The 18,266-nt window shown below is 44.3% G+C and overlaps 1 protein-coding gene across 1 annotated transcript in view; it reads right to left on the bottom strand.

Annotated features, from left to right (window-relative positions):
• The window catches only part of UTP6 (UTP6 small subunit processome component), a 483,780-nt gene that overhangs the window by 15,518 nt on the left and 449,996 nt on the right, over positions 1 to 18,266 (bottom strand). Inside the window, exons 15-18 of the mRNA XM_069654957.1 lie at positions 14,675 to 14,755; positions 2,035 to 2,144; positions 1,886 to 1,952; positions 1,724 to 1,796 (exon numbers count right to left, since the gene is read on the bottom strand). Of these exons, the coding sequence (XP_069511058.1) occupies positions 1,724 to 1,796; positions 1,886 to 1,952; positions 2,035 to 2,144; positions 14,675 to 14,755 (331 nt within the window). The remainder of the gene's footprint in view (positions 1 to 1,723; positions 1,797 to 1,885; positions 1,953 to 2,034; positions 2,145 to 14,674; positions 14,756 to 18,266) is intronic.

The following is an 18,266-nucleotide window of genomic DNA, read 5'->3' on the forward strand; positions in this document are numbered from 1 at the left end:
TCTGCTTACCTTGAATTACATACGGTCATTCTAAAAGTCTACTAATGTGGTTTTACTCTGAATAGCCTACTACCATTCTAAATGTTTGACAGTAGGTTTTACTCACCCCGAACTGTATACTGCTATTCTAAATTAGGTTTATACTTTGGTTCACATACCAGGTGAATTGGGTTGGTTTTTATAAATGTGTTTATGACTTATAATAGTACTTACCTTTCTAAATAATTCTCTTTACCTATCTATATATAAAATAAACCATTAATGTACAATACATCAGTGTATAAGTGCTTCTTTGGACCATTTGTATGCTACAAGACTTTGTAAATATCTACAGCCCTCTCTCCCTCCTAAAATAAGCCTGGCTGCTCTGTCATTCCTACCATATCAGTTGGTACAGCCTTGTACTAAGGGTTGGAGTTTCTGTATTGCCCAAGGTATAAGTTTTATAAAAATCCCTTTGGGTGGACTTTAGAAAAACTTTACTAACCGAGCCATTGAATTCTTTTTATTGTGTAGGAATGGGATGCATTACATATATTTCCTCTAAAATAAAAATTGTCAGATGGAAACACAACGTTAATGAGACTACTCTAAATGATTTTAAACTTTGTACATGCTGTTAAAGCCTGCCCAAAAGCCTTTTAGTGTCCGTTTTACAATTTTACGATGATTGTAAACTCCTTGGACAGCTTCCGTGCTGCGGTTAGTTGATGTGCTGTATTAGGGGTAAAGCATAGCAGGAATGCAACAGCATGCCCTTGTAGACCAGCTAACAATCATGCTTTCAAAGCAGAAGAAAAAAAAAGGCAAAACACAGCAGATTGGATACTTGCATCGCAGAAAGTACAAATAGCCTAATTACACTGCATCCTGCCACCAATCTGAATCCCACACTAGATAGAAATAGTTTGGCCTGTTGTGGTGGGATGGGATGAAACATTTACAAAGAAGCTACGTCACTTCCACTCATTGTTATTGCCATTGTTCGGCAGATAGTGTCACCCCCAAAGTGCCTTCAGTTTCTTCCTTAAGATGAGAAATCTTTGTTAAGAAGTATACATAAGAAATCTCTGAATGCTTTTGTAATGTCAACCATAAAGGTTGAAGTATGCTGGGTTAATTTCCCAACACAAAAGGGGACACCCTTTAAGGCCAACAACTGTTGACAATTACATCATGCAAAAGTTATGTGAGCATAGTTTTAGTAGCAGTCGGGTAATCAAGCAAAGACAAGAATTCTGATCTGAATGGGAGAGCAGGCACAGGTATCCGTCTCTTCCCTAGACTGGAAATTCCAGCCAGCATTGATACCATCATCAAGCAACAGTGTGCCACGCTTTCTCCAACATCATCTTATATCACTACACAGAGTAAGCAAACAGTGACTATGCCAAGGCCATCATTTTGGAAGGTGGAAAAAGTAAAAATAATAATAGGTCCTGGAACAAATGCCTTCACCTGCGTACCAACCTTGTTGAGTTAACTTATCATATGAGGAATTTTATTTTAAAAAGACAAAGGCCTTCAGTATTTCATCGCTCCAGTACTATGCACTTCCTTTGCCGTTAGTAACCAATGTACAAGACTTCCAGCCTTGTGACAAAAATTGGATCTGTTCCTACATCAACCATTTAGCCACTGTATATCTCGTGGGGTTAATAAATATAAGCAACAAACAGAACTAGCAACATAATTAAGATCCTAAGAAAATAATTAGCTGTACCTGGATCTGAAGAACCAAACTCTCGCAAGGCACGTTCATAATATTCTTGCAAATTCCGCATTTTGCAGGTTTCCTTCAGAGAAGAAAAATATAGCTGTGATGTATTTCTACTTAATTAGGTTTTCATTCAAACACATTTCAGCACGTATATAAAAACAATACCTGATCTTTTTCAAATTGAATCATCTTATGGAAAAACCCGAGTGAGAGCGGGCGATTTTCATTCAAGCTAAAATAAAAGATAAATATCATTTAGAATTGAAACCAATATTTGTGCATAAAATAAACAGTAGTTAAAATAATATTCTGACCTTGCAAAAACCTTCTTTGCTTTTTTATAACCACTACTCCGGTGGGCCCAATCAAGGTATTTCTCTTTCATGGTTATCGAGACAGCTGGAACTGGGATGGCAACAGCTCTCTGTAAAGTAAAAATTCACAAATCAGAGCTGCAGCTGACAACATTTAGGATCAATAATCAAACTTTGACTGTGGTATTAAAGGTTAACCCTTTCATAGTTGAGGTGCATGTGTACAGGCAATGTAGGTTTACTTACAGTTTAAAGAAATTACTATATGATATGATATGATAGGTTACTTACAACACGCTTAATACCCAGCGGTTTCTAAGCACGGACCCAGGGATCAAACCTGTGTGCTCCGTGACGTCTTGCTTCCAAGCCGAGCACGCTGCCGCTGAGCTATCCTCCCGAGACTACTAGGTATTGGTGCAACACAACATTCATATTTGTTTCAAACATTTAGTTTTCTTGATATTTTGCAGTATTTTCTGTCAGAAAAATATGAACCCTTTAACCAGAGTAATTCCTTAAGTGGCCCATTTATATATATTTATAGATAACATCAGTCCTGTGTATTTTGAATAAATAGTACAACGCACCAAAACGGCTTTCAAAAATACAGCCTCAGCCTAAAGAACTCACCCAAAAAAGTAACAGAGCAATAGGGAACTGAATAACGTAAAAGATGTCAATTGTGTGTGGTACTGGAAATATATACTTTCATTGTCATCATGTTAATGCAAATTTACCTTTACCGGTGAAGGCAGGCTCCTCATTTATCCAAAACATAAGGGGGGGGGGGAATATGGAGTCTGCAAGCATCATAATTATGAAAAGTAAAGGAGGTGGGGATGCTATCAAATTTAGGGAAAAATGCATGTTTAATACAATGATGTACAACACTGATGACAAGCCAGAAGTCTAATGTATAAAACATCTGTTTGAAGTATACACATACAAAACTAATAAAGAGGTGATGGCTGGAAGGTTTAGAATTAATCTTAAATCTATGGCAACCCTCCAGACCCTCGTTCTTCGCCTGCCAAGCCATTACAGAAAGGGGTAAGACCATATGCAAATCAGACTTGGTCCCACCCTCAAAGGAGCAGTCCAGCATGAACTGCTAGGTCACATCCCTTCTGCACGAGTGGGTGGTACTAAGTCTTTTTTGCATATGGTCTTTCGTCTTTCTGTAATGGCTTGGCAGGCGTAGAACAATGATCTGGAGGGTTGCCCAGAGCAATTTTAGCTTTGGAGTATACACATTCTGGTTCACCTGGCAAATCCTTAAAACGGTCCTAACTTCCAACATTTACTTTCCATATATATCAAAATACTGTAGTGATTCATTATGTTGTATAGAAGACTTCTGCATAAACCCTAAACAGCAGGAAGCCACATGACACACCTGTTAGGAGGGAATTTCAGAACCAAAACAGTGTAGAGGTTTTGAGAAGCCAACTAGGTGATGAGCAAGGGATTTTCACACTTGGTTTTTACCAAACTCTCTGTGGTGGAATGGGGAGTGTGCCCTTACCTTGACTGTAAACCCTTTATTTTAAAGGTGCCTTTAAATGACATTTTGCTTATCTGAGGTGAAAACCTGCACAGGGAACTTTTACTTCTTAAACACCTTCCCATGTACTCAAGTGTGGAAAAACGCAGACCAGCATCAATAAAAAGCTAAAATATTGCTCAGAGGCATGACAACAACGGGAGGGGTGGAGTGGAGGGCTTTTCTTTTTCAGGTGAAAAATATACCCCCACATCATCATATGCTCTTGCATCCCTAACCCTAGTGTATATTATTTTCTTCTACTTCTACTTTCCTAGCAGGCTTTGGTTAGAACACCCCTTAACAGGAAACCGTGTGGTTGCCATTTTCATGGACTATGAACTTTATGCCCTGCAAAGGGCAATGGGACAAGGCCATTGAACTGTAGTAAATGGATCTCATTGGTAAATACTGGCTGACACAATAAATCCTTCTTTGAAACAGGAAGATGTCATGGGAGTGGGGGACCCCAACCCTCTAAGGAGAAGAGCACAAGCAGACCTCAGCCATGATCATCCAAAAGGGGATTGTCATATATAAAGGGAGAATTCTCATTTCTGTGCTAATTCCCATCAACCTTAGAGACCCCCAGTTCTTTTGCTGGACTTTAGGACTTTTTAATTTTAACCCTGAAGAGCGTGAGCCTTTTTTCTCCCTCTTTCATGTATTTTGATCTGATTTGGATTATCTGTTTTCTTTGTTTTTGGAGTCCGACAAACTCCATAGGCATCGACTTTGTGTATGGTGACGCACAGCACCCTCAGTGCAGTGTCAGAGAAATCCTTTAGATTTTTCATAAGGTTTAAATACCTTTTCCTTGTGAGGACTTCTGTTCCCAAGAACAGTAAAGTGAAATTGACTTTACTTACCTTTTCTCTTTGTAGGTCCAGCACACCCCATTTTATGGTTACTTAGTAGCCCCTTTTCCTACTTAATCATGTAAACATTTTTATGTTACCCTCACTACTTTAAATGACTGGTGGCAGCTGTTTAAATTTTCCTACCATTGTGCTTTTCTACTGCAGGCTGAATCCTCAGCTGCAGTATAGCACCAATGGGTGACCATTGTGTCAAAACGGCCCTGGTCGTCTTTTTTCGCCATGTCTTGTGTGTGAGGTCTTTCTTCAGTTTTACTCTGCGCGCCAAACTAGGTTTGAGCCCTTTGTTGGTTTTGCCTTTGCCGGGCTTCAGTACTGAAACTCGCCTCTGGCTCCAGTGTATCTGGAAGGGCTGGAAGTCAGGGAGGTGCCCGAAACTCCCATGTCCTTTGTCTCCTAGGTTAGCTCAATGCACCCAGTCCCGACTGGCTGGCCTTGCAGAATCACCATCCTACAGAGTGAGTGACAGCTAGGCTGTGAATGAATGAGAGAAACCTGCATAAAAGGTGAGGCTTCTTGGACTGAAGACAGAGCCGACCACTGGGAAGAACAACCAGACGAAGAAACGGTGAACGAAGCTTGCTGCATCCTCCTGGACCGTTGAACTGTCCTGTTAAGCCCTTCTGCTTGTGCTGAAATTCCTTTTTATGATCGGCAAGAGAAGCTCCGGACGAAACTACTTTTTCCCTTGGGTTAGTGGGACCAACTAACCCCAGAGACAAACTTTGCTGGAAGATCTTCCCCAACTGGCTGCACTTCTTTGCTCTGCTGGAACCAAGTGCCAGGCGTCGGATAAATCCGTAGTTGAGTGCAACATCTGTAAGGTGGCCAAAAGCTCCAGGAGTCTCCTGAGGACCCTCCCGAAGCAGGACGACCCAAGCTCGAGTCACCTGACCAGAGTGCTGGACTTAGAGTGAAGGAAGCCTAACCAGGGTCCAAGATCCACGGTGGTGCGGTTTACCAAGTGCTGAAACTGTGAAGTGCGGCTGACCCGAAGAACGCCCGTAGCTGCTGCCAACCTTTGAACTGCTGTGCAGGAGTCCTCCAGACGTCCTCCCTCTTGTCCCCACGACAGAGGCCCAGGAACACAGGATCTGCATCACTGCAACCAGACAAAAACCAGCTGGATCCTCTTCTAACCAAAAAGTACTGTTCTGACTTTGGGGTACTTACCTCATCGTCTGTAGCGTGCTTTTCTCAGTTGAGATTTGCAGTGGCTGCGTTTCTAGAGTTGATTGTAGCTCTAACTTTCTCAAGTGTAACAGCTTGTGACCCAACAGTGATTTCCATTAACAAACTAACTTTGAGCAAGATTTGTTGCTATCTAAGAAGTGCCTCAGCGCCATAGACTTTTCTCCAATTGACTTTGGCTGTCCTTGCTCCCTGCAGACTCTCCTATTCCATTGACTTTGATTCTTACTGATCCTCATAGGTGATACATTGGTTTTTAACTAATATTGCGGGGAAATGTTTTTATCTAAACTTCATTGGAAGATTTAAAAGTGCTCACATGCTCTGAGAACCTGTTTAACCTTTTTCCTTCCTTTAACCTTTCATTTCTACCAACCTCAGAATTTCCAAAGTGCAAAAGTGAAATATAAATGCCATTACTGTCCTAGCTAGTGAAGTCACCTCAAGGTTGTAGGAAGTGTGCATGAAGCATCTCTAAAGAGTATCTAATTGCTTTGTCTTACTTCTGAGAACGTATTTTGAAGTGTATTTTTATTGTTGCAAACTGCCCTTTTTAAAGAAGTCTTATTTAAAACTGACACATAATTAATTATTTTAGTAGGAAACCTTGAGTGTAAGTGTTATTTGGATATTTGTATTGGTGAATTGCGATAATACAGCTCTACAGCTCACATTTACCCCTCTTGAGTCAAGTCTAGCTGCTCAGTCACAATACCAACTTGTATAGTACAGACCTATACCAATAGGTGGGTTACCTAATACTAAGAGGACAAAGGTTGTGTAGTCTCCCACACGGTTTCTATCTCAATTCTTGCCCAACATCACATTGTGTCACTCTGCATGAATACAGATGGACTATTTTGGGACAGAAGGTTACATTGTTGCAGGCCGGAATAGTGTGCCGGAAAGCTTGGTAAGTGCTCCTAGAAACTTCTAGGGCCATGTGCCCATATAAAAACCGCAGATCTAGAGGGTAGGGCAGATTAGTTAGTTGGGAACGGGTTAATGGCTATTAAACTGTCTTCATCACTTTGCTTAACTAGTTCTGAAATGCAATACAATCTCAATTTTGACAGTCAGATTACTAACCACGGATGAACTGAAAACAGTAGTAGCAAGGTTTTGCATTTTTTATAAAAGAAAAAAAGGGATGTCTTTTGAAACTGACATATTTAACACCTGTGCTGAAACAGTGTGAAATTCTCTTGTATTTTTTTTTAAAACTTATGTTTATTGATTTTACATAAATAACACAAAAGAGATAAACATTGCAACTTAAAACATCCCTTCCCCCTCCCCCTTCCCTCCCCTTGGATCGGATGAAGTCATATTGTCCCGGGTTCCCATTATGCGTTGAAAATATCTGAAACTTTATGGAACAGTGGTGCCCCCACAACATTAAAGTCTGACTGGAGATATTGTAGGGTCCCTTCCCACTCTTTTGCAAACTTGTCTCCAGTTCCTTGGATTTTGTGGGTGATTTTCTCCATTGTTATATGGGACCATACTTTCTGTAGCCAAGTAAATGTCATTGGGGTATTCTTATTTTTCCAATTTTGTGCTATGGTGGTCCATGCTGCTATAAGTAGTCCCGTAAAGCTTCTCCATTGTGATGTGCGATATTGTCTTGCTGTGTCATCTCTGATTCCGCAGAGCCACACCTCCTCCCCCATCAACCCCACATCTGGGAAAATTTTGCCCATTTCGTTTTTCACTTGTTCCCAGAATGGTTGTATACCCCTACAGTCCCACCATATGTGTCTCCACGTTCCCACTTCATCGCATCCTCTCCAGAATAGGTTAGGTGTGTTTGGGTACATCGAGTGGAGCTTCTCTGGGGTATAATGCCACTGTGTCATGATCTTGACCCACATCTCCCTGGTTTGGCCGATCTGGTCATTCTGGGGATCTGTTTCCATAGGTCTGCCCATTGACTGTCCGATGGTTCATTCCCCAGTGTTCTGCCCCATTTTATTCTGTATGCCCATTTGATGTTCTCCCCCTGTGAGTTTATGTATTTGTATAGAGTTGAAACCCACTTTTTTCCCCTGTGTTGGAGATGATATGTGTCTCGAACCCTGTGAGATCCCTGGTTACTGCCTCTGTGATCATCGGGGAGTTCAGCCAATGTTTTAGCTGCTCATATCTATATCTGTCTCCTCTGGGTATATTCTTGCCAGTAAAGCAAGATTCAAGGGATATGATTTCTTTATCTGCGAACATCTCCCCAATTTTAGTGATACCCACCTTCTCCCAGCTATCGTATGCCCCCTGTTCCATCCCTGGTGGAAATAGTGGATTTCTACAGATGGGTGCAAAGGGTCCTATCGCTGTGGACATTATGCCTTTTCTTGTTTGGGCATCCCATGCTTCTAGCGTGGATTTCATAATTTCACTTATTCCTAGATTCACATGTCTGTGCTGCATCTGTTTCCAGAGGAGTTCTACCAGTGGGGTCCTCGCGACTGCTCTGTCTTGTTTGACCCATATCTGCTGTGGGTTCTCCCCCACCCACTCCCTCAGGACTCTCAGCTGTGCTGCCTGATAGAATTTTTTTAAATGGGGGAGCGCCAACCCTCCTTCACTGGTTGGGGCAGTAAGGACCATCCTGGCTGTTCTAGGCGTTTTCCCCTTCCATACAAAGGACAAAACCAGTTTTGTTAATGATTTAAAGTACAAGTCTGGGACACCCACCGGGAGAGCCTGAAAATAATACGGTACCCTTGGGAGGACGGTCATCTTGACGGCTTGTATTCTACCCCACCAGGAAATCTGTAATGGGTTCCATCTGCCTAGCTCCTTTCGGATGTTTGAGAAGCGGTGGGTAGTTTTCCCCATAGAATTGCTCTTTTTTTTGAGGTACAATTATCCCCAGATATTTTATACCTTTCAGTACAATCTTAAGGTCCAGAAATTTTGCTTCCCTTTCTATATTTGCTCTGTCCCCTGCCAGGATTAGTATCTCTGATTTTTTTCTATTTATTTTTAGGCCCGAAATGGCCCCATAATTTTCTAGTTCTCTCACTGCAGCTGATAACGTGGATTCTGGGTCCTGTAGGGTTATTAACATGTCGTCCGCGTATGCGATCACTTTGTGTTGTTGACCTGCCATTTCTAACCCTTTTATGTGCACTGATTCCCGTATTTTAATTAGGAGGGGTTCTAAAAACAGAGCGTACAGCAGAGGTGAAAGGGGGCATCCCTGCTTCGTTCCTCTCGTTATCCTCACCGTGTTCGTAACCTCGCCATTAATGACTATTCTACTGGATGGGGAATTGTAGTTCGCTCTGATGCTCGCAATATACTGTTCCCCAAACCCCATGCGCTCCAGTATTTTGAACAGAATTGACCACTCCACCCTATCAAAAGCCTTTTCGGCATCTACCGACAGCACTATCGCTGGGGTGTGATTTATACCTATTTTTTCAACTGAATGGGCTAGCCTCCTTGTGTTGTCATGAGTTTGTCTGCCGGGAATAAAGCCTGATTGATCTTCACTTATCAGTTTAGGGAGAAGCGGGGATAGCCTCGTTGCTAGGATCTTCGTATAGATTTTTGCATCTAGATTAATTAGGGAGATTGGCCTATATGAATGATGCTGGGTTTTTAGGATCTTTACCTTGTTTGTGAAATAGCAGTACCTTCGCTTCATTCATAGTGGTGGTCAGATTACCGCTGTCCTTAAAGGAGTTTAGGAGCCTCGTTAGGATCAGGGTCAATATGACTGCATATTTTTTATAGAATGAGGCCGTAAACCCATCTGGGCCTGGGGCTTTGTTACTTGGGAGTCCTTTTATGGTTTTTCTGACTTCCTCCTCACTGATAGGTGTCTCTAGTGACTGCTTGTCCTCTTCTGATATTTTCAGGAGGTTTATGGCTTCTAAGTATGAATCTTGGGCGTTTGTGTCAGGGAATTCAGTGGAGTAGAGAGTTTGGTAGTAATGCCTCAATGATTCCCCCATGTCTTGTGTGCATGTTTGGGGGTCTCCATTGGTGTCATATATGGCTTTAATCGTTGTTTCCTTCTGTTTTTCCCTCAGTTGTCTCGCCGGTCTGCTTTGTTTGCTCTAATATAATATCTTTGCTTCAGATAGAGTAGGTTCTTCTCTGCGCCCTTCGTGCGGAGCATCTCTAGTTGGCCCTGTGTATGTTTCAGTGATTTTTTTAAAGCCTTTGTGGGGTGTGTCAGAAGTTTCTCTTGGATATCTTCGATTGTTTTTTCCAGCTCTTTTTCCCACCGAAACCTTTGTTTATCTCTTGTGATTTTCAACGCAATAATTTTCCCCCTCAACACTGATTTAAACGCATCCCAGACTGCTTGCAGCGCTACCTCCCCCATGTCATTTTGTATAAAGTATTCCTCTATCATTTCCCTTATGGACTCCCCTGTGATTGGGTCCTGGATCAGCTCCTGCGGTAGTTTCCACCTCCATAGCCCATTCTTCCTCCCTGGGAGAGTCACCTCCAGCCATAGCGGGGAATGGTCCGAGAGGGCTATTGTGCCCTTATCCAGCCCCTGGATTTTTCCCAGTAGTCCCACTGAGACCAAGAAGTAGTCAATTCTTGACATGGTGTTGTGGACATGTGAGAAGTAGGTGTACCCCCTCTGTTCACCCTTCAGTGCCCTCCAAACATCATTAAGGGCCATTTGATCCATTTGCTGCCTCAGACGTTTTGATGGTGCCCCTTGGCCATGCGCGTTCCCCGTACTACTATCTATATGTGGATTCCATGCCATATTGAAATCTCCCCCCATGATCACTTCCCCTTTAGCATAGTTTTCCAGTTTCGATAGAACATCCCCAAGAAAGCCGTCCTGTCCTTGATTGGGCGCATATATTGAGGCGAGTGTAATGTGAAGACCTTCAATTACTACATTGACGAAGGCAAACCTCCCTTCTTTATCCATGCTTGTATCTAGTAGTTTAGTGTCCATTCCTTCTCTTACTGCAATCAGTACCCCAGCTTTTTTCTCCGTTGATGTTGCCTGAGCCCATATTTTGTAGCCTTTTATCCGCTTTTTCTGCTTATCCCTCGTTCTGATATGGGTCTCCTGGAGAAGTAGTATGTCCGCCTTCTCCCTTTTAAACTGCTTTTCCAGTTTAGCCCTTTTTGTTGGGTGATTCATGCCCCTTATATTGTATGTCACTATGCGTAACATCCCCATTGTGTTATATTTGTTTGTCGTCGCCTCGGGTCCCCTTCTATTCTTGTTTCATTTCTTTGATTCCTCCGATCCCTTCCCCGCCCTTGAACTTCCCCGCCCCCCCAACATTGAACTTTAAACCAACCAAACTGTCCCCCGAGTTGGGCGAGGGTTCCTATTGATGCTACAGCGTTGCGCCCATCGCTCCCTGCCCTCCTTACCCTCGGGGGGTATGGTATGGGGAGTCCTAAACCCCAAAGATCCATTGGTCTTTGCCGAGTTCCAAGCCGTCGGGTCTTCCCCGACCGCCATCTGCGTGTTGTCCGTTCCGTTCTTCTCCCTCACCCCGACATTGATTCCATAATTGCTGTTCCTTGTTCGTACCCCTTGGTTGCATGTTCCTGGGTTCTTCATGTGACTTTTCTCCGGGATTCCCTCCCTGTATTAGTCTTCTTTTGCGTAATTGTTTCCCAACCCATTGGTCTTCTCATTCGATCCCTCCTGTTCGAGGACTCCCCCCCCCCCCCGTTCCCCCTCATCTTCCTGTAGACCCAATGTGCTCATACCTTCCTCCACCGTGGTTACTCTTCTCCGTTTCCCTTCCCACGTAAATAGCAGCCCAAATGGGAAGGTCCATTTATAGCGGATTTGCTTTTCTATCAGAACTTTCACCAGTGGGGCCATTGCTCTCCCTTTTTGGAGGGTTATCAGAGCGAGGTCTTGGTATAATTGGATGTTTTGACCGTTCATTTTAATGTGTTCCAGTTCTCTGGCTCTCCTGAGGATCTGTTCTTTCTGTGGGTAGGAGGAGAGAGCCGCTAGGACATCGCGTGGTCTTTCCCCTGGGCCCCCGATCTTTTTGGTCCTACTCTGTGGATTCTATCGATTCCGATTTCATCAGTGTCTTGGGACCCCAAAATGTCTCTAAACACCTCCTTTACCGCCTCTTTCAGATCTTTGTCTAGTACTGTTTCCGCCATGTTCTTGATGCGGGTGTTGGAGCATCTAGAGCGGTTCTCCAAGTCCTCACATTGAAGTTCTAAGTTGTGCGTAAGTGACACCAGGTGTTCTTGCATTTCGCTTGCTTGTCTCGTGTCTTCTTCTAGTCCCTGCACAGTTTTTTCCACTATGTCCGTTCTTTCTTCTAGGTTGTTAATATCGGTTCTAATGTCTTGAACCACTTGTTTCATTTCGTTTTTCATAGTTGTAAATTGTTCTTGGACTGTGGACATGAATTTTTCTTGCAAGTCCATGAACCAGGGTTGCATATCTTCCCTGGTCAGTGGTTGCAGCTGTTGGGATGGGGACTCTGACTCCCCCATGGATTCTCCCTGGGTTCTCCCCCTCGGTTGCGATGATCCCTCCGTTGACCACATTTGCAGAATATCTGCGCCTTGCTTCGCAGATTGGGATATCTGTTGGATGGGGTTCCCCTTTCCTTTTGCTCTCGACATGGTGGCGTGATCCGTTAGAATGTCTATGGGGCTACTGTGCCTTCTTGTAGCCCTCCGGATGGCCCTTCTCCCGATCCTATCCTCTAAGATGTCTCAGTGGGCGGGGGGTTCTCGATTTAGGCAGATTAGTGGTCTGCGTATCCTCTCCTTCCCCCGTCGGATCTCGATGTCTATCTGTTTGTGGCAGGGACTGTTTCCCCTTACTTTGGTGTCCCCCCGCTCTTCGCCCCCTGTTTAGTGGGGGAAGAGGATACTCCGGCCCGCGTGGGGGGTGGGGGTTCTGCACAGAGGATTCCTTCAGGCCTGGGGGGATCCCCGATCCAGTTGATGCCGGGGCCCTCTCGCGTAGCAGGGAATATCTTGTTATATAAATCTCCCCAGCCTGCTTCCCGCTTTTTTTTTCTTCTTTTTTCTTCAACAACCCCCCCCCCCGATTCCCCCCCCCCCTCCGGGGTGTAGATAAGCGGGCGGGTGGTTTTCTCCCCCCCCCTTGTTGGCTCACCTTTCTTCGTCCGCGCTATGTTTCAGGGCGGCCCCCGCTTCTCCTCACCAGCGGTCCGTCCTGTTCGTGCTGCTTACTCCCTGCGTTGCGGCTCTTCTCCGGCGCCGCAGCTGTCGCTGTGCCTCCTTCCCCTTCGGCGCTCTTCGTTTGTCGGTTCTTTCCCTCGGGGTTCCGCCTTGCCCTCAATCCGGGTCCCACACCAGCCGTCGCCTCCCGGTTGCGAGGTCCTCTATGGCGCTGGAGCGTCTCCTTCGGCACCGATGGGGGAGGGGCCGGTCTGCTTTCTCCCCGGATTTCGTCCGCGGCGCCGATTCCTCGCCGGGGGGAGGAAGGGGAGGATGCGGGGGGGGGAGGGGGCTCTAGCAGTCGGGGGGGGGGGGGTGAGTGACGGTCTGTCACGGCTTCGGTCGTGCTGTTTTTTGGCGGCCCGGGCGGAGCGCGGATTAGCTGTGACTCCTCATCGCGGCGGCCATCTTGGAAATCATGCTCTTGTATTTTGATGGGTATGAATTTTAAAAGCTATGATGTGCTTTGTCCATTATCGAATTATGTTGAAATATTGTGGAACACCATTTGGCCAAGACACTTGTATCGATTTTAAAGTTAGGAGAGGTTTCATTTTCTAATTAATGCTACTTATCTGCAATTTGTTGCACTGTTAGAATAGCTTTAACATTAAGGTATTTAAAACAAATATGTCAGTTCCCAGGGAGGGTGCGGATTCAGAAAAGCACTGGATGATGGCAAGCTTTTCCATTTCTAAAGATGCAAAAAGTGACCTTTCTGCCCTTGAAGAACCCTCAAAACTGCAAAAAAGATGGACTTAACAAAGAGCAGCTAAAAGGCTGATTCCATGCAAGGAACAGGGCAGTTTTACCAACAACACTAGAGCAATAAAATAAGATGCAAGTAAATCAACTAGTACCTCCAGCTAAACATTAAAATATAAAACAGTTTGGGCTGAGCATTACCTGAAAGATTGCTTCGGTGACCTCTGCACTCTGTGCCTCTTCACTCCACTGAACCCATAAAAGCCACAAAGGTAAACTTTCTCCCTGCGTTGTGGCTCTTCTCCGGCGCCGCAGCTGTCGCTGTGCCTCCTTCCCCTTCGGCGCTCTTCGTTTGTCGGTTCTTTCCCTCGGGGTTCCGCCTTGCCCTCAATCCGGGTCCCACACCAGCCGTCGCCTCCCGGTTGCGAGGTCCTCTATGGCGCTGGAGCGTCTCCTTCGGCACCGATGGGGGAGGGGCCGGTCTGCTTTCTCCCCGGATTTCGTCCGCGGCGCCGATTCCTCGCCGGGGGGAGGAAGGGGAGGATGCGGGGGGGGGGGCTCTAGCAGTCGGGGGGGGGGGGGGTGAGTGACGGTCTGTCACGGCTTCGGTCGTGTTGTTTTTTGGCGGCCCGGGCGGAGCGCGGATTAGCTGTGACTCCTCATCGCGGCGGCCATCTTGGAAATCATGCTCTTGTATTTTGATGGGTATGAATTTTAAAAGCTATGATGTGCTTTGTCCATTATCGAATTATGTTGAAATATTGTGGAACACCATTTGGCCAAGACACTTGTATCGATTTTAAAGTTAGGAGAGGTTTCATTTTCTAATTTGTTGCACTGTTAGAATAGCTTTAACATTAAGGTATTTAAAACAAATATGTCAGTTCCCAGGGAGGGTGCGGATTCAGAAAAGCACTGGATGATGGCAAGCTTTTCCATTTCTAAAGATGCAAAAAGTGACCTTTCTGCCCTTGAAGAACCCTCAAAACTGCAAAAAAGATGGACTTAACAAAGAGCAGCTAAAAGGCTGATTCCATGCAAGGAACAGGGCAGTTTTACCAACAACACTAGAGCAATAAAATAAGATGCAAGTAAATCAACTAGTACCTCCAGCCAAACATTAAAATATAAAACAGTTTGGGCTGAGCATTACCTGAAAGATTGCTTCGGTGACCTCTGCACTCTGTGCCTCTTCACTCCACTGAACCCATAAAAGCCACAAAGGTAAACTTTCCTATAAAGAACAAAAAGCTGTTTCAGTTTACTCCCAAGACATGGCATGAGCCACCATTTTAACAGTTTTTCAAAAACACTTCAAAACAATATCAAACAACAAACATTACCTAAACACACACAGAACACAACAGAAAACAGGCCATCCTGCCAAGAGAGAATCAGCAGGTTCTCTTATGATATTATAAACTCTGCAAAATAAACACCTGTAATAAATGAGGATGGAATGGGTCTTGCCTGCTTGTGTAGAATGGAGTGAAGGCCACAAATAATATATATATGCAACAAACTTGGCGTACTCAGCAATAGTCCATAGCTTGTATCTGCTTCAAATCACATCCTTTGAATAGGTTGATATCTAGTGGTTGGTGCAGAGCATTACATCTTGCTTTTCTTTTTGCATTCGAAAAGAGGTCAAGTAGGGTGTACCCATCACAATATCACTAAGTGTACAGTTACCTATGATCTCTCACATCTGCAGATAGTTTTGCTGACCGAGTACATGAAAGATTGTATTGTTGAACTTTGCCTTTGGTCCAAAGACGAGAGGATGGGTGGGCACATGTGTTTCCAAGAAGATACAAGCCACAGGAAGAGGATTACTGGGTAAGTAATGTTTGTGTCTGAGGCTTTTAAAACTGCTTAAAATCACATGCTTTGAATAGATTGCAAGCAGTACCAGATGAAGGTGGTGGAGCGAGCTGAAAGGACAGTTGCAAATGCATGTTTTAAAACTTGTGAATCTGTTCTTGCCTAGGTGTCCCCCAAAATAGTGCTGTGTGAAAGGGAGAGTAGAACTTCATGTAGTTACTTCACAAAATTACCTCTAGTGGTACATTAGCAATGAAATCATGTCTTGATCCTGTACCAGGTATTCTTCTGTATCAAACAGATCCACTGTTGGCTGGCCCCATGTCTACAAAATCTTTTTTTTTTTTCATTAACAATGTTTTGGCTGAAATTAATATCAACCTTTCAACGTATAAATATCATAATAATACAATTTAACAATACAATTATTTAAAAATAAAAAAAGAACATTTTCTAACACCAACCCATTTTTGTTACATAATACATAACTAAAAGCAAATCAATATCTAAAATTTCACCTAGTTTACATATCTCGTTCACAAAGCGCTCAATCTAGAGGCTACTTATCTATACAATATTTGTTAACTAACACATCAAATCAATTCAATTTGTTAAATCAGTCGACCTGGCCTGCATATGAATAATCCTCATTTGTAATTTTGTCCTTCAAACTCAATTTATGAAGGTTAATTTGTAATAGCATATCTAATTTTCTTTTTTCTGTATTGTACAATGCTTCCCACAGTTCCATATGTGTTAAGTTAACATAATCATCTAAATAACATTTGAAGTAGTTGCATCTCACAGATAATTCATAACAAACCTATCATCAAAGGTCGTAATGTTTCAGGTTCTCTTTTACAATAACGATAATTTATATTAGCCTGAGATTTTCCATCTACATAAGATTCTTTGTAGGCCACAGATTTAATCTGAAGCGCAAAAAGTCTGCAAGATGGATTTGGTGATTGTAACAGATAAGAAGCTGTTATACCATATCTTATCAAGGGAAATGGATTCAGGTTGAATTTCTTATAACGCATGCATTGCTCTCGAGTTTGCATCCAATCGTACTCGCATAACTTCTGCTTCGCTTTGTTTGGATTTTCAATTAGAAGAGTGATAGAAATTTCTCCAGCATTGGATCTTTCATGGATTCACATGCTTAGAATATTCCCCGTCGTCAGGCTGGGAACCCTCGGTACATTTATAAAGCCGTTTTCCATAGGAATAATTTCAACACTTCTGTGTCCTATCTATGTCGTTTTGGGCTGCTTACGCGTGCCCCAATAGGATGTAGCGGTATAAATGCCCCGCCCCCACGGCTCCCTTCAGATTTCAACCGTCTTCCAAAGTAGTGGGATCACCTTGTGTCATCTACTATTTTACTAGGTTGTTTTTTCGCTTTTCCTAATGTCTGGGAAAGCTCTATTTCGTCCTTGTGCTACATGCAGATTAAAAAAGGTGTACGAAGGAGATGGCCATATGGACTGTATATATTGTCTCCACCCTCACCATTCGGCTGACAATTTGACATTTGTAAAGGCTTCTCGCAGAAGACCCTCAAAGACCGAAATAGATGGCTGGTGGCTTGGTTGAATGATAGAGCGGGTGCGTACACCCCCTCGGAGGTAGGCTCCACGCATATCTTGGCCTCAACAGCTAAATCTCCAGGGGTCCCCCGCTGTTCCGTATCGGCTGAACCTCTGGCGAAGAAAGTGCGTACGATGGAGAAAAGCTTATCGGAAAAACATTCCACGAGGGAATCTTCGTTGAAAACGAAAACTTCAGAGAGAAAAGACCTGTCAAGATCCTCCTCAGGTGATCATCATAGATCATCCTCAAGTCGAGATTAGTCAAAACACAAATCAAGTTCAAAAAAGGCGGGAGCGCCTCAAGATTCTGAGCATCCACCGGTGTCGTCGACGGGAGTTCGATCGTCGACACCCTAACTACCATTGACGCAGATCGTCTCTTCAGTGGTTCCACCGAGTCATGTGGCGGCAACGACGACGACTGTAGAGAAATGAACCTCGTCGACGAATGCTCCGCAGGAGGGCTGGCGACTGGAAGTGTATGACCTGGTTTTACCAGAGACCCTGTTGCAGCAGGAGGCAACTTTTTCCATTTCATCCGCGGATGAGGAACGTGAGCCAGTGGTTGGGCCTACGGAACTTGGATTGCAAGGGGTTAGCTCTCTGACTCTTTCGAGCGGTGCGAGTATCCCAGTTACAACTTCATTACTCACTCCTCAGGCTGTTTTATCCCTGGAGGTTTTGTCTACCCTACAAACCTTGTTGAGGAGATTGGATGCTAAGTTACCTCAGGTTAATGCTCTGGCGAGACATACCACACCAGTCGACGGCGAGCCAGGCCCTTCCCATCGGCCGGCTCCTATGGTGTCGACGGCGGTGCCGGTTCGTGAAGACCTTCCATGCCCGCGCCCGGATGAAGGAGAACTACCAGAGTCCATGTCAGAAAGAGAGTCTATATCGGATATATCGTTATCCCCTTCTAGGGACCCAACTTGGGCGTCGGAGGCGGAGATGGAAGCTCTAAGAAGCCCAGCTCAACCGTCACCTCCGGATGACATTGGTTCCTTCCACACAATGATGGGTAAGGCTTGTACAGAGTTTGGGCTGGCCCAGGAGGAGGAGAAGAAAGACTGTTTGGTTGATCATATGGGAAAGAGGAGAAAGTCTGTATTTTCGGTTCCCATTTTAGATCATGTATGGCAAGAGGGGCTACGAACAATGTTCGGAGCCGGCGATTAAAGGTAGACTGGAAAAGAAATTTAAGTTTCCTGAGTCTACTCCAAAATGTTTGTCTGCTCAACCTTCTCCAGAGTCGGTGGTATCGGCGGCTGCTGCAAGAAAGGCAAGGTCTCAACATAAATGCACCACTCCTCCGGAGAACGAGGC

Source organism: Ambystoma mexicanum, chromosome 3q, assembly GCF_040938575.1.
Source record: "Ambystoma mexicanum isolate Mex_15411 chromosome 3q, UKY_AmexF1_1, whole genome shotgun sequence".
In the NCBI taxonomy this organism is placed as follows: Eukaryota; Metazoa; Chordata; class Amphibia; order Caudata; family Ambystomatidae; genus Ambystoma; species Ambystoma mexicanum.